The sequence below is a fragment of the Alosa alosa genome, chromosome 5 (assembly GCF_017589495.1).
Source record: "Alosa alosa isolate M-15738 ecotype Scorff River chromosome 5, AALO_Geno_1.1, whole genome shotgun sequence".
Classification (NCBI taxonomy): Eukaryota; Metazoa; Chordata; class Actinopteri; order Clupeiformes; family Clupeidae; genus Alosa; species Alosa alosa.
In genome coordinates this window covers 20,423,962-20,451,542 of record NC_063193.1, presented here as the reverse complement: position 1 = coordinate 20,451,542, position 27,581 = coordinate 20,423,962, and the positions used below count along the sequence as shown (strand labels likewise).

Genomic DNA, 27,581 nt, shown 5'->3' with positions numbered 1-27,581 from the left:
GGTGTGCTCTGGGAACAGGTCAGTGAATCTGTGCTCAGAGCCAGAGAGGCAGAGTACCAGCCGACGAACAAATAAAACAAGCCTACACATTTTGCAGCAATGCAATATTTGAAGAAATATGGCAGGTTTATAGCTCAATTCAAGTCTTCAACCACACACAGTTTTAAGACTTCTTTTAGAAGAATGCCACTCTAGCTTGCTAGCTTAGCTTGAGCATGTCCACAAATCTGTACATTTTGTGTTCTTGGTTGGAGTGTGTTAAGTATGTAGCATGATTGTATGAAAGACTACTGATTGGTCGATGTGTAACGCTTATGTGCTGTGATTGGACGATGTGTGACGGGTATGTGCAGTGATTGGGCGCTGTCCATGTTTCCCTGACTCCTCACCTCAGCTGTCCTGAAAGAATGCAGCCCGCCCTCAGGCGGATGCTTGGACACATTTGGGCTTGGATCCCGTCTTGGTTTCATGTCATGCTACCCCCACCCCACCTCAGGCTCTGTCTGTTCCCACTGCTCTGGAATTCACAAGTGTTCTGTTGATAAATCAAGCGCAGCAGGTGCTAAGCTAAAAAATGCAACACATCTATCCCGCAGGGTTGTGCACAATTCAAATTGCAATTCTGCTTCCTGTTTGCTACCTCAATTGAAATGCAAGTGAAATTCAAGAATTGAATTGGAATTTAAGAGCCGGTTTCAATTCAATTCTGGAATTTTGCACAAGCCTGCTATCCCCAGAGTAAGTCACTGTTGAAACTACCAGAGTGCAGTGGAATGATGTGGTGATATGCAACATGGATGCCACCATATCAACCCTGCTGATAGTAGATGATCCATCGCTTTGGACAAATCTCCTGCCCTCTGACAGACTCTGACAGACTATCAGGACTTAGGAGGATAGTCTTTTCACTAGTATAGTAGACTAGAGCATTTCAAATATCTTTCATTAATCATTGGCTTGTTAGACAATGTGGAAGGATACTTTTCATATACATACCGGTAATAATTTAAATCACTTGGAGAGTTTTACAGGTAATGAGTCCTAGAAGTAAAGTTTATTAATTATTTGTATTTGTCAATCAATTTGACTTCTCTCTAATGGTTTACCACTGAAGAGGCACTGAACAGTCTACCTGTTTCTGCCTGTTCATTTTTTGTCCTTGTGTGCTTTCAATATATCTATTCATTTATCATCTATAAATTTAGTCAGCCAACAAACACATCTGTTCCTAGGTCTCTGGAAGCAGTGGATGAATAACTAACATCAATCAGCTGCACCCTCAACCACCACAACCACTTTCCTGCAACGTCTGGACTCCCCATTATTCACACCTGACCGTGTGGGCTGATTTCAATTGGAATCCATTCATCTCATTTCATTTCAGGGGAACTCCTTTCTGAACCATGTGAAACAAAACTTTTCAAAGCCAAATCTTCACCATGTTTTTGATGTCAGCTAAAAATGACTAAAGCAAAATCAGATTGTCCAAATGTCTCAGGGTGGATTTTTTTCCCCCTGAAATTGTTGTCTCTTGTTCTTTGTGTATTTTTCTCCATAAGTCGTGTTTTCATGTTTTGACATTGCTCTGGTTCTGAAACCGTTTGATGTGAGTGGGTATGTTGCTCCACAGGTGAAGGAGTGGCCTGGTCCCCTGATGTTGAGTTTGCCTGGAGAGCATGTTAATAATGATGGCTGCTTGTTGTGTTATCTTGTATCCTCTCCCTGTCCTTCCCTCCACCTGTAGACCACCAAGCAGACCAGCATACCTGACGGTGACTATGACAACACAGTCAATGATGCTGAGCTGGAGGATAGTGGGTATGACCTTTCTCCTCATCTGTGATGTCACGACGTCGCTATGACTGTAGCTCATCAATTTTGCCAATATCTGGTTCGATCCTACACTGAAGTTTCCATTATGTTATTGTTCTTGACAGAACAATCCTTCTAAACAGTACCGTGTCTCAATTTGCTTACTGTAACATTTGAACGTAGAGTTGAAATGGATTTATATAAACGCCATGAATATGATCTACAACTGGAAGTGTAGAGTTTTGCATGGCTTTGGTCCAAAAATGTTGTTTAGCCACTAAAATACTTACACTACAGTGCTTTATTGTAACTCCTCCGAGAGGAGTCACAAGTGTGTACCAAGTCTGGGGCTTATCAAAGGGTTCAATTAGAGAATGGGCCATTTTTTTGGCGCCAAAGAAGCAGCCTTAAAGTAAAAATCAATGTGCATACAACGTAAATGGTGACTAACAAACAGTTGCCCCTGCTATGAAGTGTACATTGACATTCAATGCATTCTTTGTTTTTCAGCCGGTTGTTGATGTGTAGTTAATATAACATATTTGCCGTGGTCTCTGCAGGGCTGCCAGGAGGGGCAGGCTGAGGAGCAGTGGCTGGCTGGGGGAGACGGGCTCCATGGCGGACCTGGACGACCCGGAGGCCGAGAGCGATGGCAGCCTGCCCAGCACCGAGGACGTCATCCGCAAGACCGAGCAGATCACCAAGAACATCCAGGAGCTGCTGCGCGCGGCCCAGGAGAACAAGCACGACAGGTGAGCCACCAGACTCCAGCACCAGCCCCCCCCAAGAGTCGCAAACGCAAACACTTTCAATGCGCTTGACCAATCCGCCATCGCCACAACAGGAGAGAGTACACTACTGATTAGTCCATCTGCTTCCTGAATCTCTCTCTCTCTCTCTCTCTCTCTCTGTTAGTCGTGTTCCTCTTTTTCTCCCCTGTGTTTGTGTATCATGCTGAACTTGTGTGGACGTTTTTTTTTTTTTTTTTTTTTTCAAATTCTGTTCTTTATTTGAACCTTGTTTCTCATACTTCCCATTGAGTTCTCATTTCTGCTTTTCCCCTCCTGTTTTAAACCTTTATTTAAATGTCTGTTTCATCATTTGTTTCTCCTCTCCCACCACCTCTTCTCCATTTTTATTTCTGTCCGCACTCTCACCCGACTCTGTTCCTCCCTCTCCCTCGCCCCCCAACACGTGGCTTTCGGGTGCGTGTGTTGTGGTCGCGGGACGTTCCTGCGTGCAGGACCTCTGAGCGGGAGTGCGTGCGTGGGCTCAGGCACAGCCTGGGCTGCTTCAGCACGCTGGTCCCCTGGGCCGAGAAGGCCCCTGCGTCCTCCCCGAGGCCCCTGGGCCTGCAGACCCCCAGCCCTGCCTCCTGGTACTCTGGCCTCTGTCCCTGTCTACCAGGCACAGTCTCTCCTCTCTCTCTTTCTCTCTCTCTCTCTAACATGGTCTTGGTCTCTGGCTTTCTCTTTGTATGACTCACTCACTCCCTCACTCACTCACTTAATCACTTACTCACTCATTCACTTTTCTCTGCTTGGTTCTGTGTCAGGTGTGGGTTTGAGGGAGATTACAGCCAAGAAAAAAAATGGAAAAATTGCAAACTGAAAAAAAAAAACAAATTTGCATTTAAAGGAAAGTCTCTAATTTCAGTGCAGTTAGTAAATGGAGCCAAAATCAACGTAAAGCTACAGTATGTATTAGGTGTGAATCCATTGCTCTTGGTTCCATGTCTCTCATGCCCATCCCTGCTTTGTCAGCAACGCGTCCCGTATTGGCTCGAGGGGGTGGATCATGAGGCTGCCTCATGAAGTTAGCGAGCTAAATTTGGTAAAAAGGAGAATAAATAAACAAATCGTCTACGGGCGCTGAATAAATCCCCGAGGCATAGTTTTAATTTTTTTTTTTTTTTCATTTCACAAACAGGAAGTCATAAATAATCTCACTTGTTGGCGTGACCTCAGACAGCCCTGGACAACAAAACAACTTGTTTTTCCCCAACTTGGCCGTCTGACTGAGTCACGCATTGTGATGCTCCGCCACCCTGACCTCCCTCTGCTGTTGTTTCTGTCTTTACTTGTCTCTTTAACGCAAACACATCAGGGCAATCGCCGCTCCTTCCAAACTACTCTGACCTCAGACTGTAACATGGCAGGTACTCTCATGTAGAGACTAGTGTCTGTGCAAAGTGACCTAGGCATGTGTGAGTATGGTGCAGGTGCGCTGCTTTCTAGCTTCTCCTAGTGGTAGCTGTGAAACCTGCTTTTGGGCTGAATTTAGAGTCGGTGTTTTTAGAGATCTAACGCAATGGCGTTCAAACTGGAAACTAATAACCATCAAGTGTGTCATTCCAAACCTTCACATATGCATGTTGCTAACTGAGTAAGTTGTATTGCAACATTCAAATTCTAATGGTCTTGCAACGTTCAGCTCATGGAACTTCATTTTGGATTGATCTCCATTTACAAATAGAAGCAAATAACACACTCTGTGGTTGTTGCCTTTGAGACTATGTGTTTTGCGCTTGTTAATGCAGTGATGTGTCTGAGTGGATTGTTGCTTGGTTTCACCGTCAACCTGTCTGACCTCCTCTCTCCCTGATGGTCTCCTTCACAGCTTTGTACCCTGCTCAGAAAGAATACATGTGGCTGTGAGTGAGATGGCGGCTCTTTTCCCCAAGGCAAGCACACATCTTTGACCCTGTTTTAAAGGGCTTCTCATTAAGTGATGCTCAGTGAGAAACTGTTTGAACATAATCAGAGACTGATTTACTGTACTCTACCTTTTCCTTTTTCTGTATTTTATTTGTGAAGCACTTTGAATGTGTGTGAAATTATGTGTGCTGTATGATTAACCTGGCCTTGCCCTCCTCAGAAGCCGCGTTCGGACACGGTGCGAGGTGCCCTGCGTCTGCTGACCTCCAGTGCCCAGCGGCTGCAGAGTGAGTGCCGTAAGGCAGCGCCTCTGCCCGAGAGTGGACCGGGCCAGACGCTGGGGCCCGACATGCAGCTGGTGACTCAGCAGGTCATCCAGTGCGCCTATGACATCGCCAAGGCTGCCAAGCAACTTGTGACCATAACAACCAAAGAGAACAACAACTGAATTTCCCATCAGCACCCCAAGCAAATTCCCCTCCTTTGGCAGCGTCGGACCACACCCTTCAGCCGCGAGGCGTAGCCAGCACCTTATAGCTCCCTGCCCCTCAGACTCATCTCCCAGTGGATTTGATCTGTTCATCATGTCTGCTTGTTTGTTTGTTTTCTTACAAATACAGTATCCTTGTTTGTTTTGTATTTTGTATAACTATTTGAAGCATATGCATGATGCTATTGTGTTTTGTTTGTTTGTTTTTTTACTTTGAAATTATTGTGAATATAATATATTCATGTATAGGAAAACAATTCCTGGCGGATTCCTTGCCTCTAAGCCATAGGGCAAGGACTGCTTTGCCCTTGCAGTGCGCTGAAACTGAAGGATTCAGTTATGAGGCAGAGTATGTTGGAGAATGGAAATGATACAGGATGTATCATTAAGTGGTGGGGCAGTTTGCATGGTCTCATAAGATTCAAAAACAGGTTGTCAGAAAGTAAGACACCCTAACCTTTTGCACTAAATGATATAGATAAGTCGTACAGAAAGCTATGATGCAGTGTTTAGGTAAGGGTATAATTATATATCACTCAGGCCATAAAACTAAAGTGAAACAACTAGCCAACTTGAAAGATAAATTGTTTGAAAAATGTTGAAATTATTATCTACATGTTGTCAGATGTAAACAAAACAGAAAAGTAGTTCTGCTACAGTATCTCTCTCACTGTTAACTGTGAGAAAGCCTCAGTGTTGTAACGTTTCAATTCATTAAGTCTTCTTGGAATTCCACATCAGATCATGATCCATGACACTTTCCGGGAAGTTTCAAAAGGAAAATGTTGGAGGCGACCTGCCCTCCTGCAGAATGACATGCAAAGCTTACAGTATATACCTCATCTAGCCCTATGCGCCATATAGCAGTGGTTTGCATCCCTCCAGTAGTACTTAAAGAATGTAGTTCAGATGCTATTTAATGATAGTGGTTCCCTTGATGTGATAGTAACCTTTTTTTATATCAGGTTTGTGAACATTGTTATTACTGCCAACATATGTTAGACTAGGGAAGGAACGGAAGATGGGCCATTCTTGTTTTCATTTTCCATTGTCCTACAACTTTGAGAAAGCAGTCTGAACCTTGTACAAATATCAACTCCCATTCAAAGGCACTTATAGCAGAGAATAATATATCAAAATAAAAACATTCGTGCAGGGACTATCTAGCCGTCACTCCTACCAGCAAATACAGTGTGCTTCTACCGAGTAGTAGTCCTTGTTAGGTTTTTATAAATGTATTTTTCTTTTTTAAAAGAAGATGCCAACCTAAGGCTCTCTGTTGTGCTAGTACTCTGTCCTGCTTGCCTCTTATTCAGTAATGGTGCCTAGCTCATAAAATCCCCATCCATGTTAGTTTAAATAGTTTAAATGTGATATTACAGTGTGCAGAGAGGATGGCTTAAGATGGGGATGCCTGGCTTGTGGGCAGTTACTGCGGATGTGTCCAGATGAAACCATGTTCATTAGTTACATTTTAATGGTACTACAAGTTGTTTATGCAACAGCTGGAAAATGGACTATTTTGAGAGTTAGTTATCCTATGAGTTATAGGAATGGCCATGATGGCAAATTGATGGGAAGTTATACATTTTTACACATTGTCTCTTGAGACCCGTGCTATCCTGCCTTTGGTCTTCACAAAGGGATCATGTAAATGCAGGTATCTGCAGAACAAACAAGAACACCTGCCTTTTATTTTTCAAATAAACTTAATTTATAACTGTAGCCATGTGTCTGGTTGCCGTGTCTTTGACAAAGCATGCCAGATGGTTTGCTCCATTAGGGCCGGGATATTTTGAGAAAGTAACCGTAGATGAGGTATGGTCTATATGTCAAGAGGTAATTAAATCACACTCCACACTTGGTTGATCCAACTGGGACACAGGGTTGTAAATAGCCCCTTCCTGTTTTATGGACCTGCAGTAAAGGAGAGCAGACAATGCATACTGTCCATCTGGCCATTCAGAGCTTCAACCACACTAAACCGCTGCAGTTGTGCAGTGAGAGGCCGATGTCTGTTTTTCTCTCGGATGAGGCAGAGTAAATCATATTACACAGCTCCAACTAACAGGTTTGGCATTGTGTGCTACAGCCTTTGTTATTTTGGGACTTTTTTCCTAACCTTCATTTGGAAAGCACTGTGTATGGAGACAAAGGGAGTGGGAGAGAGATGGCGGAGCGTTTGGGAATGACCACGGGTCAGACTTCAATCCAGGTACCCATGGGCACTCGGACACGTGCTTTCATTTACCGCATAGAAGCATAGTGTGTGCACACACACAAAAAACCTGTCAGAAGACAAAGAAACTAAATGTGGAGAATGGAGGGTCTGCACACGGATACAAATCTAAGAATCTTTATTTTCTCTTTTTAAAAAAATGGCCCTGATTTTTTATTTTTTTATTTTTTTGAAGCGTTCCAGAGTGTTGTGTCCCTCAACTTTCCCCCCGTATGAACTGACACAGGCTGGAGGTGAAATTACATCTCCATGCTGTTTACATCAGGAGCAGAGATCCCATATTCATTTTCTAGTTACTTAAGAGGCAGGTAACATTAAACAGCTCTTGGCACGACCTCCAATGTAATTCAATGTTAATTGTTAATTGTAGAGTTTCTGAATATTGATAAGGTGTGTCGACATGAAATGCACCCCTTTCGTGCATGGCCAGTTAACAACCATGAGTATCAATTCAATCCCTTTTTTAATTTACGAGATACCTTTTTTTATTAAAAAAACATTATAAAAATGATTTGGTAATTGTACAAAAACACTAATAAACAACTAGAAAAACACACTTAATTCCTTCTAACCAAATGATCCATAAATTAAGGACCGATAAGAACTCGATCAAGTCCATGAGCAGCATGTGGTCAAGCGGATCAGGTCCAGGCAGAGCGTGGTCGTCCTCGGATCTGCACATTCAGAGACAGAAAAAAAGAGATTTATGCACTTTCCTTTTAGAACGTTTATTATTTTTTAAACGATACTCCTGCAATGTGCTTCACGTTTTCAAGGAAGTGCCTTTCTTTACGCACACGGCGGTGTTTAATCAGATTTAAGTAGTGGTAAAGCTAAACTCTACAGCTAGACTTTAAACGTGCCCATAATTCTATAGCTGATTTGTATAGGAATCCTACTCAAGTGTTGCTGATGTGTCTTTAAGCCCTGCTTTATTGTAACAGTGAAGCCTTTACACGCTGACAGCAGCAAAACAAATGTTAAAGAACCAAGCACACTTTTTCTCACAGAAGAACAGAAAAAAAGAACTGGCCAGAAAATGTAAATCAGGTTTATAGGCCAAGTATACTTGCGTATACAAGCAATTTGGTCTCTGCATTTATCCAATCTGTGAATTAGTGAAACATATGGACAAAATTTCATCTAGTCCAGCAGCTTAATGGCCTGTAGAGGTGTAGGGTGTTATGATTTGTAAGGGTGTGTGTTCAGAAAATATGGACAAACTTTAAATAGAAATATTTCATGCATTCCAGGTGTGTTGTGATTTGTAGAGATGTATAGTGTGTTGTGATTTGTAGAGGTGTGTGTGTGTGTGTGTGTGTGTGTGTGTGTGTGTGTATGTGTGTGAGTATGTGTGTGTGTGTGTGTGTGTGTGAGTGTGTGTGTGTGTGTGTGTGTGTGTGTGTGTGTGTGTGTGTGTGTGTGTGTGTGTGTGTGTGTGTGTGTGTGTGTGTGTGTGTGTGTGTGTGTGTGTGTGTGAGTGTGTCTGTGAGTGTGAGTGTGTGAGAGTGTCTGTGAGTGTGTGAGTGTGAGTGTGTGTGTATGTATGTATGTGTGAGTGTGTGTGTATGTCCCTCACCCTGTCCTGGTAGCCCTGCTGGGCCATCCTCTGGGTCTCCTGCTGCATCTGTTCTTCATCCAGCCTCAGCGCCGCCAGCGCCTCCTCCTCCTCCTGCTCCCGTCGCCGCTCCTCCTCCCAGTGCTCCCTACGCTGCGCCTCCACCTACGGAAGGAGCACACACACACACACAATTACACTACTGCACAACATTCTCATGTACTGCATGTATGCACAACATGAACTTTTGTCAATAAATCTAAAATGAAAATGTACACACAAGGTAGGACACACAACCACCTGTACACATGTCCTATGAAAGTAGACCCCCCCATACACACACACACACAGACCCCCCCCACCCCACCCCAACCACCGCCCCGCACACACACACACACACCTGTGCACTGATCTCCTGCATGCGCACGGTCTTCTGGCCCTCCAGCTCCAGGTGCTCCTGCATGTGGCGGAGGCGCTCCTGCTCCAGCTGCTCTATCAGCTCCTGGCGCCTCTGCAGAGACTCCTCCTGGGCCTGCCGGTTATCCTGCATCTTCTGCTCCAGCTGCTGCTGACGCTCCGACAGAACCTGCCGAGGAGGAGGAGGAGGAGGAATGAAACACCTTCACGTACAAACATGTCACTGAGTGACCAAGTGAGTCACTTAGCCACTGAGAGGCGGTCCGGGGGCCGAGAGAAGGAGCAAGTGTTCTCACCTCCTGCATGAGCCTCTCTCTGGCTCGCTTCTCTCTTGCCCACTCGGCCTCTCTCTTCTCCCACATCCGCTGGGCCTCCTCACTGTTGGAACATATTAGTGGGCCATTTTCACAATGATTACCTTTCATTCTAGATTTTCTCTCTGCGGAATTACACAGAATATAAATATTCCGATATGCTTTTGTGTTTTACAGGAACAAAATCCACATAACAACTTCCAACACGTGGACCTCATTCAACAAGCCGGATCTCTGTTCTATGAGAGACCGTGCTCTACGTAAGCGTCCACTCCTCTGGGGCTCTGACCTGTAGAGGATCTCAAACTCGGCCTCCCTCTGCTTCTCCAGTTGGAGCTGCTCCTCCAACACGCGCTTCATCCAGGCGGCGTCCGCCACCGCGCGCTCCCGCCGCACGCTCTCCAGCGTCCGCTCCTGCTGCTGGGCCTCCACCAGCGCTGCCAGTAGGCGCCGGTCCAACTCCTGCAGCCCACCAGAGATGGCAGGGCAGGCCAAAGGTCAGTCGAAGCCACAACGCACCTCGGGAGGCCAAAACCAACCTCAACACTAACCCCACCCATAATCCTAATCAGCACATTTTCCAGGACTAGTTCCAGACCATGGCCACTAGACATACTCTATGCATAACACCAGTCTAAATATATTCTACTGTACTCTATAAATCTATATGCTTATTCCAGTCCAATCATAAGTCTCTCAACTTGATACTCTACATAACCCTCTAAACCTCATCCTAATTATTGTCCCACAACGTATAGTGTACATTTTTACATATGGCCTCATAGACTTGTCCTACCAATCATCCAGCATGCTGAGTGGATGTAACAGGATTACAACAGTTTTATAACAGGACTATCAGAAAAGTCCCTCAACACTCATTCATACATTCCCAACAGAGCCCTGAGCCCTGTGTGGATGCAGCACCAGGTGCAGTGCAGGTGCAGTGAATTGCCGCAGGTAAACGCAGGCCACTCACCAGCTCCTCCTGTACCTGCTGGGCTCTCCTCTTTAGCTGGGTGCGATACTGCCTCGTCAGGACCCGCCTACAGCACACACAAACAGGGAGACAGACAGGCCATTTTCACCTCCATGCACACTGTATCCAACGCCACTTGCAGTGCAGATAAAGATGGTGCATAATGACTTAATACATGCTTAAATGAATGACTTCATACATGCTATGCTTCAACTAGTCTTTGAATAATAAAGAAATGACTCTTACGGGAGTTACTTGCTCTACACACAAACTAAACCCCTCTGAGATTATCAGAACACCTGAAGGACCTGATGGCCTCCACACGTCTCCTACCCCAGATTGGCTTTCTTCCTGTCCTCCTCAGCCCTCTTCCGCTCCTCCTCCAGCCTCTCCACCTCCCAGTGCTGCACCAGCAGGGCCTCCTGCTCCTCCTTCAGACGCTTGGCCTACAAAGAGATGCACAGTGGAGTACGATGAGGTACTTCTTCATCATCATGAGGTACTCCTCGTCATAGACCACATTCATTTCATAGATTTAAATGCTAAAAATTGCAAAAAGAGAACTGCTATTTGACAGTCATCCTGTACAACACTAAATCTCACTAAATATTTTATGTTTATAAATGCTTAATATTGTACTAATTATTCATTAATTCATTAATTTGCGTTCATTCATATTATATACCCATTCTATAACTCAATCTATATACATATATAAACAACCAAATATATTATATGTATGAGAAAAGCATAGACATGGCTGTGCATACAACACAGTGTACTCAGACACATAATACTCTCACTTCACCCTGACCAAAGACTCACAATTATGTTACTTAATTACAATGTGGAGGAAATCTCTGACCATATGGTCCCGTATCTTCCCCCTCACACTGTCCAACATATGGCTCTGCCAGTGTGAACACAATGCTGAGGGGGTGCTTTCTGCCCACGTGGCCGAGAGGTGTGAAGACCTGAAGTGGTAACCGGGCCTCTCCTCTCCCCTCCTTTTCTCCTCTCATCTCTGCCCACCTCCTTTTCTCCTCTCAGCCCACCTCCCTTTCTCCTCTCATCTCTGCCCACCTCCTTTCTCCTCATCTCTGCCCACCTCCTTTTCTCCTCTCAGCCCACCTCCTTTTCTCCTCTCATCTCTGCCCACCTCCTTTTCTCATCTCTGCCCACCTCCTTTTCTCCTCTCAGGCCACCTCCTTTTCTCCCACCTCCTTTTCTCCTCTCATCTCTGCCCACCTCCTTTTCTCATCTCTGCCCACCTCCTTTTCTCATCTCCTTTTCTCCTCTCATCTCTGCCCACCTCCTTTTCTCATCTCTGCCCACCTCCTTTTCTCCTCTCATCTCTGCCCACCTCCTTTTCTCCTCTCAGCCCACCTCCTTTTCTCCTCTCATCTCTGCCCACCTCCTTTTCTCATCTCTGCCCACCTCCTTTTCTCCTCTCTGCCCACCTCCTTTTCTTCTCTCATCTCTGCTCACCTCCTCCTCTCGCAGCTTCAGCTCCTCCATCTGCTGGCGGAGATCCTCGGCTCTCCTCTTCCCCTCCTCTTTCCGCTTCTCCTCCGCCTCTTTCATCCTCTCCAGGGCCTCCCTGCGGGCGCGCCCGTACTCGTTCTCGAAGCACCTCTGCTCCTCCACGGCCTTCTCCTCCTCCTAAGCGTCAGAGACAGAACGAAACAGAAAACTCAATGTTTTGATCTCGCACTCCTTCTGCTGAATTAAGCACAAGGGTCTGGCTCTGTGAAACAAAACAACTCATGTCACTTAAGAGCATTAACGAGTTGGCTCAAAACATGGTTTAACTTCAACTCGAGTGCCTTGAGTAATCAACCCTTTTTGACTCTCAGTCAACGTAGGCTCACATGGACGAAACTCTACATCCTCAGTGGCCATGTAATACTGGCCGTTAGGGTTACCTGCTTCTTCTCCTCCTGCTGGACCTGCCAATGGCCCACAACGTGATCTTTATGCAACGTCGACTCAACCTGTAAACACACGCAGACCACAGGGATGGAGACAGGTGCAATTGAGATGGCACAGCGATGCAAAAGAGAGAAAACAGCCACTGAGTTGGGAACCAAACCCAGGGCTCAAGTGAGCAAGTGCGCACGGAACAAAAACATCACACCTATTAACTTCCAGATCAAGTCCTCACGCTGGGCTCCATTAACTCCCTGATCAGGCCTGTCTATCTGACACCTCTCCTCCTCAGATGTCACTGAATGTGCCTTAAATGTTCAGAGGATTGGCTGCCTTAAACATCAAAGAACTGAAACTGTTTAGTCTAGATTACATGGTGTTTAGCAAATATGGATTTGATTTCTGTTGTCAATAAAATAGGTTCATCTGTAAATTGTAATAAGAAAGCTTGATGTGTTAATGGGCTGCATTGCAAACTCTGATGAAGGCCTTATAGGCAGAAACGTCTTTGTCTATTAGATGGATTGATAGATATACTTTATTGATGAAAGGCAACTCTTTAAACCTAAATTAAACCTAAATTAAACCTTTTGGCCTTTTGAGAACATTTGGTGTGGATTACATATGACTTTCATAATAGGCTGCATTACAGACATAGTTAGTAACACACACTTTTAGGATTTCTTACTGAGTAAAACATGCTCTATCTGTTGGCCAGAGGCCATCAGCACTAACCTTTCGCAACTCAGGGTTGTTTGTCTTCCAGTGTTCCCTCAGCAACTCCTGAGCAACCTGTGGAATCCAGAGTGAAAGAACGGTCAGACATCCTAGGGTAACTTCACAGCATGACTACTTGCCCAGAGAAGACAACTCGCGGCAAACCTTGTTCTTTGCATCATCATACCCATAAAAGCTAGAACTCTACAGGACCGGTCAGCTCAGCACCTTTCTCCTGCGCTCCTCTCTGGCAGACCGGAGGCTCTCCGTCTTCTCCACCAGCTGCCTGGTCAGGGCGCTCCTGTCCGGGATCACCTGTCGGAGCTCGGCCTCCAGCATGTCCCTCTCCTCCTGCAGCATGGCTCTCAGGCGTCCCCTCCGCTCCTCCAGACTGCGTCTCTTCTCCTCTTGTACACGCTCACGTTGGAATGCACTCATGCTGTAGATAGATCAAGTCAGATGTATGAGATACAACTACAAAAATCCAAAACGTTTTTTGAAGGGGTTTTTATATGTTAAATACTATTCTTGAATGCAGTAATTATAAACATAAAATGGCACGATAAGATCTGTCATCTGAACTGCAAGAAATTAGTATAATTATTACTGGGTTTCTGTATGGGGAATTTACAGCAACGGTGACAGAAAAATGCATCCATATTAGGTAATAAAGATGTATGAATGGCTAGTGATGGGGGATGAAACTTCACCTCTGTTCGTATGATTGACGGGAGCTCCAATGTGCCTGCTTGCTGGTACGAACATGCTGGTCTTTCATGTACTTGGAGTGGTTCTCCCATTGCTGCCGCCAGCGGGCCTCTTGTTCCCGTTGCCGTGCCATCTGCCTCTCCAAAGTCCTTGCGCGACTCGGCCAATGAGCAGTAAGTGTTGGCAAAGCCATGATCCTAGTTACAGATGTAAGCCAAGTCAGCACTATCCTACTGATTTAACTCTATGCCGTTCCAGCAGTAGCCTACTTATGTCTACCTACCAACCAACCGTGGGTATTAACAACAACAACAACATTGCTATTAGCGTTTGACGTGTGACAACAGTAATATTAAACACAACTATTCAGCTGAACGTTAAGTTGCTATGAATCCTTCCAAGCTAATGTTTGCTAGCAAGCAACAACAAACCATCATCGTCGCTCAGAATTTTCCACAAAGGTTTCAAAACCCTCACCTCTTCACAAACAAGGCAGTTAATATTAACCTCTAATTCGAGGCATATAGCTTCTACTGCATAAAAAGCGTTCTGTTATAATGCTGAATAGACAGTTAGCTTCTGGCAGAGACAGCAAGCTTTCAAAAACTGGCTTCCTGTTTCTCTTGGTTACAGAGCCTACGGCATATCGTAAGACTCAAAAAGCGTTTGGGGAAAAGTCAAACGTCATGCATTTGCAAAACCACTTATGCCACCCAAAATAGCTTTAGCTGACTGTAATTCGGTTATAATCATTGTAATAACACATTCCCTAAAATGTATAGAAATGCATTCTGATCTGCAATCTAGTGATGTGGCTTGTGGGTGGAATAAATAAATTAGGCCTAGGCTACACCACAAAATAAGTTTCAGAGGTTGTGGATTGCTTGTATTTTTTAGTGTGTATGGAAAGAGAAGGCCACTTTGTTCTCCCTGGCTTAGGAAGTTGGTCATCAGATACATTATGCATCCATTAAAAAGGTCAGTGTTGACGAGATAATGGTGTCAATTTCACTTCTAGAGGTAGCTTATCAAACTTAGTGTTTTAATCTACGGGTTAGGTAATAGGCGTAGGTTATTGACCTAAAGGACATGCCTCTCAGCCTCTGCAACATGTATTTGAATAAAAAGGCTACTTATTATGAATGAATAAACACACTCCCAAACAAACAAACGAATGAATTAATAGACAGACACACAGGCGTTTACTGGAGTTGGAATGTGCCAAAATATTTTGTATGTATATATATATATGTGTGTGTGTGTGTGTGTGTGTGTGTGTGTGTATATATATGTGTGTGTGTGTATATATATATATGTGTGTGTGTGTATATATATGTGTGTGTGTAAGTATATAATGTATTTAACAACTAAAACTAACACCATCCATTTTTCCATAGCAATAAGGACAACCATTACCGCATGGCACAGCGAATGGGTGCATTTGAGGAGAAGATGGATGAGCTGCTCATGCTCTTAAGGAGCTCCCAGTCACCTCCCTCTGCTCCAGTCGATGACATATTGCTGTCGTTCTGCTCGACAGTCACTGAGCTGCAGGAGAGGAGGAACAAAATACCCTCCCTCCAGGACTTGTACTCTGGGATAAGCGGGCAGAGACCATCACCAAAGACTCCACATATCCTGCACACACACTCTTTAACTTCCTCCCCTCTGGCAGGCGCTACAGATCCCTGCACACAAAAACAACCAGACACAAGAACAACTCTTTTCCCACTGCAGTCACTCTCCTGAACTGCAGATAAGTGGGGTCATCCCAACTTTGACCATTCACCTGCACATTACATACTTTATCATTCCAATATGTGTCTTGCACATTTGCACTATTACTTTGCACTCTACATCACACTCCATGTGTACTTATATTGGTATTATGTCTTATTTCTATAGTTGTTTTGTTTATTGTGTTGGTATCTGCCACAATGTATATTGTTGTCTCTATTGTACAGTATGTCTGTCTATTTGTTGAATGTATAGAGCACCTACCAAAGTCAAATTCCTTGTGTTAGTATACTTGGGTAACATGGAGTCTGATGTTTATATATATTTTTAGACCTTTTATATTTTTTTGTATTTTGATTATTTTATATTAAAGTTATAAATCCCATCAATTTTGCCTGTTCATTAATTCCTGCAAATGTATAATAATGCATTCCTGCTCATGCAGTTTAAAGTAGTTTAAAGTAATAATAAAATTGGTATGCAAAGGTTGCAATGTTAGGGGAAGGTTCCCTAAAGGTTGCAACGTTATGGGAACGTTCCCTAAAGGTTGCAACGATTAGGGAACGTTAGGGGAAGGTTTCTAAAGGATAACGTTTATATAACCAACTAACGTTCCCGGAACATTTAGCAAACTTTCCATGGGAACCAAAACTTACTCAAAAACTAACCTTCGGGGAACGTTTGGGAACCAAAAACTAACGTTCCCGAAACCAAAAACTATGGTTCCCAGAACGTTCTGGAAACCATAAATTGTTAGCTGGCCTAACTAGCCTAATCTAGCTGGAGCTGCAATAAATATATGGGAATAAACAAATCTATTAGGCTGTCTTCATTAAACATGTACATTTTAGGAGTAACATGTAGCCAGCCTGCAAACTGTTCAGTGTCAGAATCATTTATTGTTTGTGGTTACGTTAGGCCCTACAAACCTTTGTCCCGCCTCCTTGAATATGATCGGTTCTCCCTCACCCACCTGTGGAAACTGGCATGCCGTCTGCCGACCGGTGGCGTTCTGTTTGTTGCTTAGATTCTTGAGAGTTCTCTGAAACCCGCAGTTCCGGGTTTTCGCTCCATCACTGTTTTCTGGGCAGCGTTGTTTTGGAGGCTAGCTGAGCTGTCACAGTGCTCTGTCAATAATGGCTTTACTGTTAGAGCACCAGTTCAGACAGCTTCCAGCTGACAAGCAAGTGGAAACTCGGCCGTTTTTGGAATCAGTGTCATATCTTCCGCCATTCTTTGGTAAGTCCCCTGAACTAACTAGTCTACGTAGCTGTGATTTGTTTGGCTATAGTCATGAGGCAAACGACCCCCCATCCCGGGGGAGTAGCCTAGAACAATAGGCTAGCCTAAAGATCATAACGTAGAAACAATTTATTTGAGACATTTGACATTGCTAGTTTAAGTTGAGACAGTGTCTTGCAACGTCAGTGTAGTTAGCCTAAACTTGATCTTACAAACGAGTGAGGACCCACTATCACAGCAGCCCTATATGCGACATGTGCAGTCCAGATCGATCGAATTTGACTGTTTATAAATGAATAGCAGATTTTTTTTCAGAAACATGACACCAAATGTGATGAATGAATGTGATGAAAACAGTGGTTCGCATGAATAAGGAGCAGAGCCGCACTCAACTTTATGCTATTTTTTGTGTGCTCTTTTCTTTTGTAGTCAGGGGTAGACAGAGGTTGTTTTCATTCGATTAAAACTTCTTCAAGCCTTGTGTTACCCAACAGAAGTTGAGAGACCATTCCTCAAAACAGTGTAGTCTAAATGATAGGCTATGCTTAAAGGGGTCAATAATGGATCGAATTTCTCCCTTCCAAACAGGCAACAAACCTTTTGCATAATTTAATCACCTGGCCCCGATTTTTTGAGAAAATTGATTAGTGTGGTGTTAAGTTGCATTTGCCTATTCACAGACAATGAGGGGTGGTTAGACTCCTTTGTTGAAGCCTTCATTCGTATTAATTTACTGGACAGGAATTCATTTGGCCACTTGAAAAGGTCAAGATGGCAAGGGTGTGTTGTTTCAATTAGCAACTTACTTGATAGGTTTAATCTCTTCGCGTGAAGTCAACACAAGGATGCATCTAACAACTGAGTAGGCCTCAAAAGCTAAGGAGAAAACAGAGGTTTGGCCTTTTGTTTTGCTATCAGCTCCACTTGGAGTTAATGTAAAATACACAATCCTTTACAATATCCGTCTTTTAGATTCACAAATACAAGGCAAGGGCGCGGGAAGGGGGGTGTTGCAGCACCCCCTGCTGGCAGGAGATAGATTTTTTAAAAATATATATATTTTTAAATAATTACTAATTCGCTGTCTGACATTATTTATATTTTTGCATGTGAAATGATGAGTCAAATAGCAAAAAAGGGTTATGGATAGGTTCGAATATAGGCTACAAAAAATTATCAGTTATAGAGATCAACGTGAACGTGAGTTACTGTAAGAACCGTAGCGTGGTTTCATCTATGTGATAGCGATCAAGTGTGTAGGCCTACGGTTGATATAGGCCTACATATTCTATGCGATTTACACGTTCAAAAAAAACATGGATAAGCTGAAAGAAACTTAATAAAATATAATAAATGCATAGCTAGTGAAATCATTCACTATCAGTCGCTAAGATAGAAATTATTAGGACACATACTTGCTGTGGAGATGACACACTTTAGGCTATTCAGAAATTATTTGCGAGATCATTGCAGCCTGATTATTAGCCTATATTTAAAGCCTAACATCTCTGGTGTGGTTTTGACGATCAGAAAAGTAATTTTCCTTAGCTATACTGAAATAGACGATGTCAAGTGCGCTTCTGTGGGGTTAGGGTGGCAGTGGACTCGGGAGTGCTGTTGCGGAACATTGGAATTTGTGGCTGCCCAGGACTTTTCTAAAACTTCTCGCTATCACCCGCACACTGCACTAAAATTACGTATTAGCAGTGGAGGGGGGGTCGTCGGACATCCATTATTTTTGTTATTCAGCACCCCTGGTCAAAAATAGGTTCCCGCGCGCCTGATAAAAGGTTGGGATGTGATGTTTGTTTAGCACAAAGTCCTACACTCTCTTTTTGTCTCGCACTTTCACACACACACACACACGGACACATTCGCATTCATTCATGAATCCCTAGGCAGAACACAAACAATAACAAGAGAACAGACAGGAAACCCAGCTTTATGTCATTTCTAAAGACACAATCTGTCATTTTTCTTTTGATTCATGGATGTGTTTGTGTGTTTGAAATGGTGCATTCAGGCCAAAACGAAGAAACATAAACAGCTAGAGAGGAAAGAGTTGTTGCCGTTAATGTTGGCTGCTGTTGAGTTATTTGTTACTAGAGACGTAACCCATATAGCCTGTGATAACAATGCTTTGCTTGCTGAGAGGGGTGGCCCCCTGATGCTTGTGTTGCCTTATAGAGCACCCACCTCCAGCATCGACTCCACCTGTGGGGCCGAACTGTCTGTCTGCTCCTAGTTAATTCCCCTGAGGCCTACCTACTAGCTGGTGGCTTTTCCCATTTAAAGCAATTATAGAGAGTGCAGCTCTGTCAGTCTTCAGTTTGATTCAGTTGTGGTCGGGGAAATCAACTAATGAGTCTATTCTAAAATTGCATTTGCGATGAGGTGCACAGTATTTATCCACAAAAAAATCAATTTAGACCTCCTCAGAATTCAGTGGTAGCAGACATGCAGGTGTCATTGTTTTAGTTTTGTTTATACTGTTTTGAAACAAAATTATGCTCTACAATTCATTTATACAATCCAAAATAGAATAGAATATACATTTTTGTAGAGACAAATAGCGTATGATAGATAGATAGATAGATAGATAGATACTTTATTGATCCCCAAGGGGAAATTCAAGGGTCTCGGTAGCATACAGACATCACACACAACATGCACTTACAGCAGAAATGGTAAACATAAGTATAAGTGTAAACATATAGCTAAACTCCACTGTACAATAAAGACAGTAGAAGATAAGAAAGATAAGAAAACTAACAAAACTAAATACTAAATATACTATAGAAATTAAATTAAAAAAAAGTCCAATGTGCTTGAGGGTGATCAAGCATAAGACGATTGTAGTGACAGGGCCGGGACTGGTAAGGTGCTAAAGGGAGTGAGTGTCATGGTGAAGTAGCAAAAAGTAGTCCAACCATAGTCCTTTAGTTATGTGTGCATTGCAAGGTGCTCAAGAAAGTGAGTGTATGGTGAAGGTGCAAAAAGTAGTCCAACATTAGTGCAACAGTGCAACAGTGCAAGAATAAGGTCTAGAGACCAGCCTAAATAATATGGACAAATAGGAGAGTAAAGTATAATGTAGACAATTTAATATAAAAAACTATGTCAGTGCAAGAACAGGTTGAGGTAATAGGGTTATAGCCAGCCTGATTGATCATGTGTGCTAATACAGCATGAAAAACAGTGTAGCAGTGTAGAACAGTAGTGAAAAAATTCTTAGGCTATGGACATTAGTAAAACAGTAGTAAAACAGTAGTAAAGCAGTAGTGGGGAGTCAGTACTCAAACATGGAGAGGGTGGAGAGGCAGACAGACTAAGCAGAGAAGTCTATCTCTCCTCTTCCCTTTAGTGAGGCATTGAACAGTTCAATGGCCCTGGGGACAAATGACTTCCTCAGCCTTTCAGTTGTGCATGGCAGTGAGTGAAGTCTCCAGCTGATCAAGCTCTTGCTTTTTAATAGTGCTGAAATCCAATCCAATACAATAGAATTACGATCTTAGTTGTCTAGTGAGGATGGAAACAGATTGCTATCAACTCCTCTGGTATCCTTTGTAATAATAGCGTTTCCTTTGATACGCTAAACTGTTTGGTGTAATGTCAAGATCTGCTTAAAATTTCATGAGAGGTATTGTCGTTTTCAGAAATCGCCCATGCCTTCTAAGCATACTAAATTATTTAAAGTTCCTCTTTTTAAAAGCTAGAAATCTCATAGGTCATTTGACGGTTCTCCAGAGCTGACCGGTGAAGTTAATTAGCAAGCTATGATTTAGGAAAAATTATTGTGCTCCATGAATAAATCATGTAATAATAATTGAAAACTGGTCATAACAAATTAGTATAGTGTGTGTAATATATAATGTACAACACTGGGTTCATATTAAAATAAAACACGTCTATATTTTATCTCCCTAGAGAATTAATATCAGCAGTATTATAAAATACTCCAACAATTACTAATGTTTCTCATTTTCATCTACTAGACCTCCTTGGCTCCACAGTGTTTGCGCCAATCAAGGCTGATATTGCTGGCAACATCACAGTAAGTACAATACCTCCACCTATTGGCCAACTGTATAGACCAGTCTCATCATACATCATGTTAACAAAAGTGTTAGTTATTGTTCTTATATTACTCTTTCAGAAAATTAAAGCTGTGTACGACAGCAACCCAAGCAGATACAAAACACTACAGCACATTCTAGATGCAGAGAAGGAGATGCATGGATCTGAGTGGCCCAAAGTAGGAGCCACTCTAGCCCTCATGTGGCTCAAAAGGTTTCTTTTCACTTCACAACAAACATAGACTCCAAGGGCAAAAATGTCAGTGTGTTGTGTGTGAAGTTGTTTGCTTGAATAGTCTATCATAGTGAGTGACATCTCAAATTGATCTCTTTCACTTCACCCACCAGGGGTCTCCGGTTCATCCAAGTTCTCCTGCAGAGTTTGGTAGATGGGGAGAAAGACGAAAACTACCCTAACCTCATCCGCGTCAATGCCACCAAAGCCTATGAGATTGCCTTGAAGAAGTACCATGGTTGGTTTGTTCAAAAGCTCTTCAAGGTAATACAGAAGTCTGATGATTCAGTTATGATTCAGTAATGATTTCATTTCATTAAAATGATGAAAGCATAGCTAAGAGTAGAATTCAAAGTTAAAGTTAATATTTACAGCTCTGTTAAGTTTTATGGTTTATGGTTCTTGTATATAGGCAGCGCTGTATGCTGCTCCCTACAAGTCAGACTTCTTGAGGGCTCTTTCAAAAGGCCGGGAAGTCAAAGAGGACGACTGCTTGGAGAAGGTGCGCCAGTTCCTGGCCAACTTCACTGCCACAGTGGACGCCATTTATGAGATGTACTCGAAGATGAATGCTGAGCTGGATTACACGGTGTGACTGCTGCTTTCTCCACCAGTCCCCCCCATCTCTCTTTTTCTCTTTCTCTGATGCACAACACCATCTGGCCTTACATATCAAATCATGCTTTCAGTTTGCTCTGAAGACTGATATCTCTCAGTATAGCTGTTTTTATTCATTATTTTTAGTATTAATGATATTGGTGAGTGTGTTTGTGTGTTTATGTGTCTGTGTGTGACAGTGTGTATGGGGTACGCAAAATATCTGTGTGCCTCGCAGAACTTATAGTGCCTTAAGAAAGTTTATCTTACTTTATATTTCACACTAAACACCAACGCCGCACACAGGTTTTAGCTCTTTTAATGGTGATGAGAATGGGATAAATACACACTATGAGATTATCTGAGCAACACTTCAAAACCACATTTTATAATAATAGGCTTATCGTGCTTGAAATAATTATGGCAATCATAAAGAGAGTCCTAATACAGTTTGCTTTTCCATATCACAATATAATAGAGCTGGCTTTTCTCCCATTACATGTTATAATGGCTGAGTTTAGCAACTATTTCAGGGAATGACAAATGTTCTATCACAACTCCACATCACACCAAAAATAACCTGCATTTCTGAAATCTTTTAAATGTTTGAGAAGTTTATTCACTTTATTTATTGTATCTAATATATTTTCGTTATTAAGTAAATTAATGTATGCTTCCATATTATCAGTAAACACTTTTCCAAGTATCCAAAGAAACCATCCAAAGGACATAGTTTAATATTGCACTGCACTAAATGCAAATAACTACACTCGACTTTATCAGCAAATATTTATTTCCATTTATTCTAATAAAAAGTGGATTGCAATACATTTCATGATAAATTATATTATAATGATGGTGATAAACATCATTAAACATACTATTTATACTATACTATTACTATATTAATACTACTTAAAGCTTCATTTATGGTGTAGTCCATATACAACCAAAAGGAAGAAATATCAGCTTTAACTGAAGAACACTTCATATGACTTAACATCCAACTGCAAGAAATCAAAGGTAGACATTTAAGAGTAATAGTGTTATTAGTATTGGGATTTTGTATTCTGAGTCTGATTTTGCTGTTTGTTTCTCAGATTCTATCTCATATACAGTAACATATTCTGAAGTTAGTTCATTTGAAATCCATTAATTGTTCAATGCAAAATTAAGCTAGTCAACACTAAAGGGTTGTTACACAAGGGATGTGATTTTTTTTTCTATGGGGAAGCATGGTGAGCAAAATGCTTTACTAATATAATAACCTGGATATAACAGAACACAGACCAGGTTTGTTTCTCAAGACATTTAGTGCTCTAACTATTTGATTTCATTAACTGGAATACATATAATCAGAAACATCATTTCGGGAAACAAATTGTTCGGGATTTCACAATTTTGGGAAAACACAGCCATTGCCATCTGAAATAATGCAGCAGCAGATGTGTATCTCAACTGAAGTTGCTGAGGATGAATTTATATCAAGTAAAAACTACCTGTGCCTTAGTCAAGAAAAAAGTGATTTGTTTGTACAAGTAATAAGTGTACATACTGCGGTTTAGAGGCCATTTTTCAGATTTTGGCTTTGGTATTTACATTCTATTCGTTTATTTAGGTTCTCTTCAGTGGCCTTATCTTCACAGACAAAACCCCAGAACGTGTTGTGTGGCCTAAGTTAGTATTAGCAAGTGAAAAGAAACGTTAGATATTTATTATTATCACTTATTTCCTGACAGAATGTTACTTCCCCCAGTCCTGAACTAATTCACAGAAGTACGTGATGGAAGTAAATTATTTTGGGCAGATTTCTGAGAATTTAAAAAATCCTAATATAATGCTTACAGTAGAATCATTATGTTTTCAGATCTGCTTCATCACACAGTGGTTGAATAGTCATTAGATAATATCCTCATGGCACTTCAGTATGCTGGCAGTTATGTCTCTATGTAATGTAAATGTAAATCAGGTTTCTAGGCCAAGTATACTGACTTATACAAGGAATTTGGTCTCTGCATTTATCCCATCAGTGAATTAGTGAAACACACAGAACACACACAGTAGGGTGAAGCACACACTAACCTGGAGCAGTGAGCTGCCTTGCTACAGCGGCGCGCGGGGAGCAGTGAGGGGTTAGGTGCCTTACTCAAGGGCACTTCAGCCGTTCCTACTGGTCGGGGATCGAACCGGCAACCCTTCGGTTACAAGTCCGAAGCCCTAACCAGTAGGCCACGGCTGCCTCTATGCCATATCATTGTGTGTGCGTGCATGCGTGTGTTCAGGTTCAAGTAGTTTATTTCATGTACTCATAAAAGGAATTCTAAGTAATGAAATTATTTTGCTCAAGATCCAGCTCAACTTTCAGGAATAAATTAAAAGTAGTAATTATATGGGGTGATGGGGGGGGGGGGGTAATGGGGTGTGTGGGAGGGGGATGATGAAATGGTGTGTGTGTGTGTGTGTGTGGGGGGGGTGTTGATGAAATGGTGTGTGTGTATGTGTGTGTGGGGAGTAATGGGGTGTGTGGGGAGGGGTTGTACCTGTGTGTGTGTGGGGAGGGGGTATGTTGTGTGTTTGGGTGGGGATGATGATGAAATGGGGGTGTGTGTGTGTGTGTGTGTGTGTGTGTGTGTGTGTGTGTTTGCATGCATGCGTGCATGTATGTGTGTATTCCTAGATGCTTTGTTTGATTATACTTAATGCAGCTGCCTTACAATAAGGATTGGTCTTTGGTATGATATAAGTTGTACTTGTTTTTCTTTTCACTGACTAAATGTTTACACATTCATTAGTATGACACCTTGACATTTCTGTTTGAAGTTTGAAGTTGTCCATGTAAATAGTATTTTGAAGTGAATTTCAATACAGATTTGAAGAATGTTCCGTTTTAATTTGAAATTGTGATGTTTTGAAAATAAATTACTATTTTGTCGATACATGTGTGTTAATTTCATGCTGTATCATCCTTTCATCCTGTATATGTGTGTGGGGTTGGGGGCTGGGGGATGACCTCCTCCTTGATGTCCCTGTCAAGGCTGCCAGAGTCGTGGACACCTCACAGGCAAGGAGGCGTCAGGCGGGGGCAGGGCGTGAGGTGATGGTGGCTTAGGTCGTTGGGTGTCACCGGGATGCAGAGCTGGAGAGGCTGGGAGGTGGGGGTAGGGCAGGCACGCAAACAAGAGCAGTGTCTGAGTCAGCCGGTGGTGGTGGACAGACCACCGCCATTGAGCTGGAGCAGGGCAGTCAAACCTGTTGTAGAAGTGGTTCGCCCTGTCCAGCAGGCTTGTGCAAAATTCCGAATTTTAGAATGGATCTCCATTCAATTCACGAATTGGAATTTTAATTGAATTGGCTCAGCCCCACAGGAAGTTGAATTCGAATGACAGGAAGTGGAATTAAATTCATGGCAATTCAATGCAATTCCACAGTCAAACAACAGGAAGAATGTGTTGAATCTCACATGCATTCAGTTTTGGGAAAGTTACTTTGGATTGTAAAATTGAATAGCTATTCTTACTTAAAATGTTTAGTTAGTATAACTCAGTTTTTGTCTTTTGTTGATTATGTTTGCTTTTTGAGATAACTTGGCTAAAAGGAGTAAGTGAACATGATCATTTAAATCGAGTAAACTATACTTGAATTGCTTAAGTTTTGCTACACTGTGAAGTTAGTTAGTTAGTTAACCTTACTTAACCTGTTAGTTAACTGTAGTTTAAAAAAAACAAACATGCAAACCGATTGCCTTGAAATTACAGATTAATCTGGGATAGGAATTCCAAGTTGTGCAAACAAATGCTTACTTTGTGTAGTACACTTACACTAAGGAGAATTCCTATTTAACCTAACTTGGTCATTACAAGTAAAGTATATTGTGTAAACACAAGGTGTGCTAACTGATGTTACATTCTGCACTTCCAGAATGCCACTGCCCTGGCCCACATATTTGTAAAGATATCACATATTAATCCTTACTGAAATTCAATCTTAAATTACAAGTGACAGTGACAAATATACAAATATATACTGTTGGTGTGTAATTTATGTGGTTGACTATCCAAAACACTAATGCTGTGGGTAGAACTTCAGCAACATGTTACATTGGTATTTTGTTTTCCTACACTCTGAAAGTACTGCACAATGAAGGGGAGACCTCACTATGTACCACCAATATGTGGCACACACCTGGGTTTGTCCAGCGGTTCAGGGAACCCCCTAATCTTTGATGTCCACAGTGAGTCAGGACTTTGTTTTACCACTTCATTCAAAGGCCTGATTTTGGCATTTCAGTGTATCCATGATGTTGTGAAGGCATTGGGGTTGATATTAATATCCTGACCAGAGAGGAGAGTGCATGTAATGGACAGCCACTAACACCACCATGTCAAATAGCAACATAAGTTTGCAAGGAGAGCACCCATAAAAATCCTAATCAAGCTCACATTTAGCCTTAGTAACTTAGCAGAGACAGGGTACCTGTATGTATGGTTTCCAGCTATAGATCTGTGTCTGTCTATAACTGTCAGCACTAGTTCTACTCACAGGTTTGGTCTGTTTTGGATAGTCATTGATGGGGTGATGTATCAATATAAATCACATATCAATTACACAACAACACTATATATAGCCTTTAGTGTCACTGTCACTTTGTTATTGTAACTTAAGATTGAATTTCAGGAAAGATTAATATGTGATCCCTTAAACAATATGTAGGCCGGGTCTGTGGTATTCTGGAAATGCATTTTTGTCATATCAGTTAGCTGAACTGTGACATTAGGTAGCACAACTTCAATACATCTTTTGTGTTAAATAAACATACAGTATACTTTACTTGTAATTGTAATGACCAAGTTAGTTGAAATAGTAATTCTGTGTACTGTACTGTAAGTGCACTACACTAAGTGAGCATTTGTTTGCACAACTTGACATTACAGACAAATCTGGAATGGGAATTGCATAGACAATTAAGTATAAGTATATATATATATATATATATATATATATATATATATATATATATATAACACACAGTGAGGTGAAGCACACACTAATCCCGGCGCAGTGAGCTGCCTGCATCAACAGTGGCGCTCGGGGAGCAGTGAGGAGTTAGGTGCTTTGCTCAAGGGCACTTCAGCCGTGCCTACTGGTCGGGGTTCAAACCGGCAACCCTCCGGTTACAGGTCTGAAGTGCTAACCAGTAGGCCACGGCTGCCCTAAAATTATTTTGCATGCTTTTGTTAACAGGTTAACTAAGATTATAAACTAATTTTACAGTGTAGCACAAACATCAGCAATTCAAGTATAGTTTACTTGACTGTTTACTTTTCTACCCCAAAATGAAGTAACACTCATTTTACGCAAGTGATCTCAACAAAAGACAAAACCTGAATTCTACTTACTATAACATTTTAAGTATGTAAAACTATTATGTTTTACAGTGTGGAAATATAATTTGTTACTGTTTTAAATTACAAGTTGTGTGTTTAATGCTATCATATCTGACATATACTGTGAGGGTTCATTGTAAAACACTACCCTTAAATTATATGAATTTCTTCAAATTTCATTGAATTTCAATTCTACTTCCTTTCATTCAAATTCGAATTGTAATTCTACATCCTGTTTTTGACCTTAATTCAAATTCAATTCAAATTCAAGAATTGAATTGGAATTTAGGAGTCATTCTTAATTAAATTCTGAATTGTGCACAAGCCTGCTGTCCAGGTCCCCCTCCACAGAGCTGCTGCTCTTCTTCAGGATGTGCTCTAAATGAGTGGAATGCATAACCTTCAGATAACCATAAGGAAATGTTCCCTGAAAGTTATTGGGGTGGGTTAACTATTCAATTTGTTATGAAAAAGAGGACACACCATGCAGACA

At 42.0% G+C, this 27,581-nt stretch overlaps 3 protein-coding genes across 7 annotated transcripts in view; 2 read left to right on the top strand and 1 right to left on the bottom strand.

Moving 5' to 3' along the window:
• Positions 1 to 6,684, top strand: part of git2a (G protein-coupled receptor kinase interacting ArfGAP 2a) — a 23,002-nt gene extending 16,318 nt beyond the window's left edge. For 2 of the 4 annotated variants that reach the window (XM_048244442.1, XM_048244440.1), the window contains 5 exons: positions 1,745 to 1,818; positions 2,373 to 2,564; positions 3,056 to 3,190; positions 4,432 to 4,495; positions 4,690 to 6,684. In XM_048244442.1, coding sequence (XP_048100399.1) covers positions 1,745 to 1,818; positions 2,373 to 2,564; positions 3,056 to 3,190; positions 4,432 to 4,495; positions 4,690 to 4,917 — 693 coding nt within the window. In that variant the 3' untranslated portion in view covers positions 4,918 to 6,684. The remainder of the gene's footprint in view (positions 1 to 1,744; positions 1,819 to 2,372; positions 2,565 to 3,055; positions 3,191 to 4,431; positions 4,496 to 4,689) is intronic. The other 2 variants (XM_048244443.1, XM_048244444.1) reach the window with 1 other exon arrangement.
• A 645-nt stretch (positions 6,685 to 7,329) lies between these two features.
• On the bottom strand, positions 7,330 to 15,065 carry LOC125295208 (trichoplein, keratin filament binding). 2 transcript variants are annotated; one of them, XM_048244446.1, is made up of 13 exons: positions 14,295 to 15,064; positions 13,820 to 14,014; positions 13,338 to 13,548; positions 13,128 to 13,184; positions 12,389 to 12,457; positions 11,952 to 12,125; positions 10,797 to 10,909; positions 10,464 to 10,530; positions 9,777 to 9,949; positions 9,470 to 9,551; positions 9,157 to 9,342; positions 8,778 to 8,921; positions 7,331 to 7,872 (listed from the first exon to the last, which is right to left on the bottom strand). In XM_048244446.1, exons 2-13 carry the CDS (start codon positions 14,008 to 14,010, stop codon positions 7,840 to 7,842), a joined length of 1,500 nt encoding a protein of 499 aa, XP_048100403.1. In that variant the 5' UTR covers positions 14,011 to 14,014; positions 14,295 to 15,064; the 3' UTR covers positions 7,331 to 7,839. The 2 variants fall into 2 exon arrangements, with proteins under 2 accessions (XP_048100404.1, XP_048100403.1); XM_048244447.1 differs by having other exon boundaries at positions 7,330 to 7,872; positions 13,820 to 15,065.
• A 1,400-nt stretch (positions 15,066 to 16,465) lies between these two features.
• gltpa (glycolipid transfer protein a) lies at positions 16,466 to 23,753 on the top strand. Its single transcript, XM_048243635.1, has 5 exons — positions 16,466 to 16,793; positions 20,792 to 20,850; positions 20,953 to 21,086; positions 21,221 to 21,371; positions 21,520 to 23,753. The coding sequence occupies exons 1-5, from the start codon at positions 16,691 to 16,693 to the stop codon at positions 21,700 to 21,702; spliced, it is 630 nt and encodes a 209-aa protein (XP_048099592.1). The 5' UTR covers positions 16,466 to 16,690; the 3' UTR covers positions 21,703 to 23,753.
• Positions 23,754 to 27,581: the final 3,828 nt, after the last annotated feature.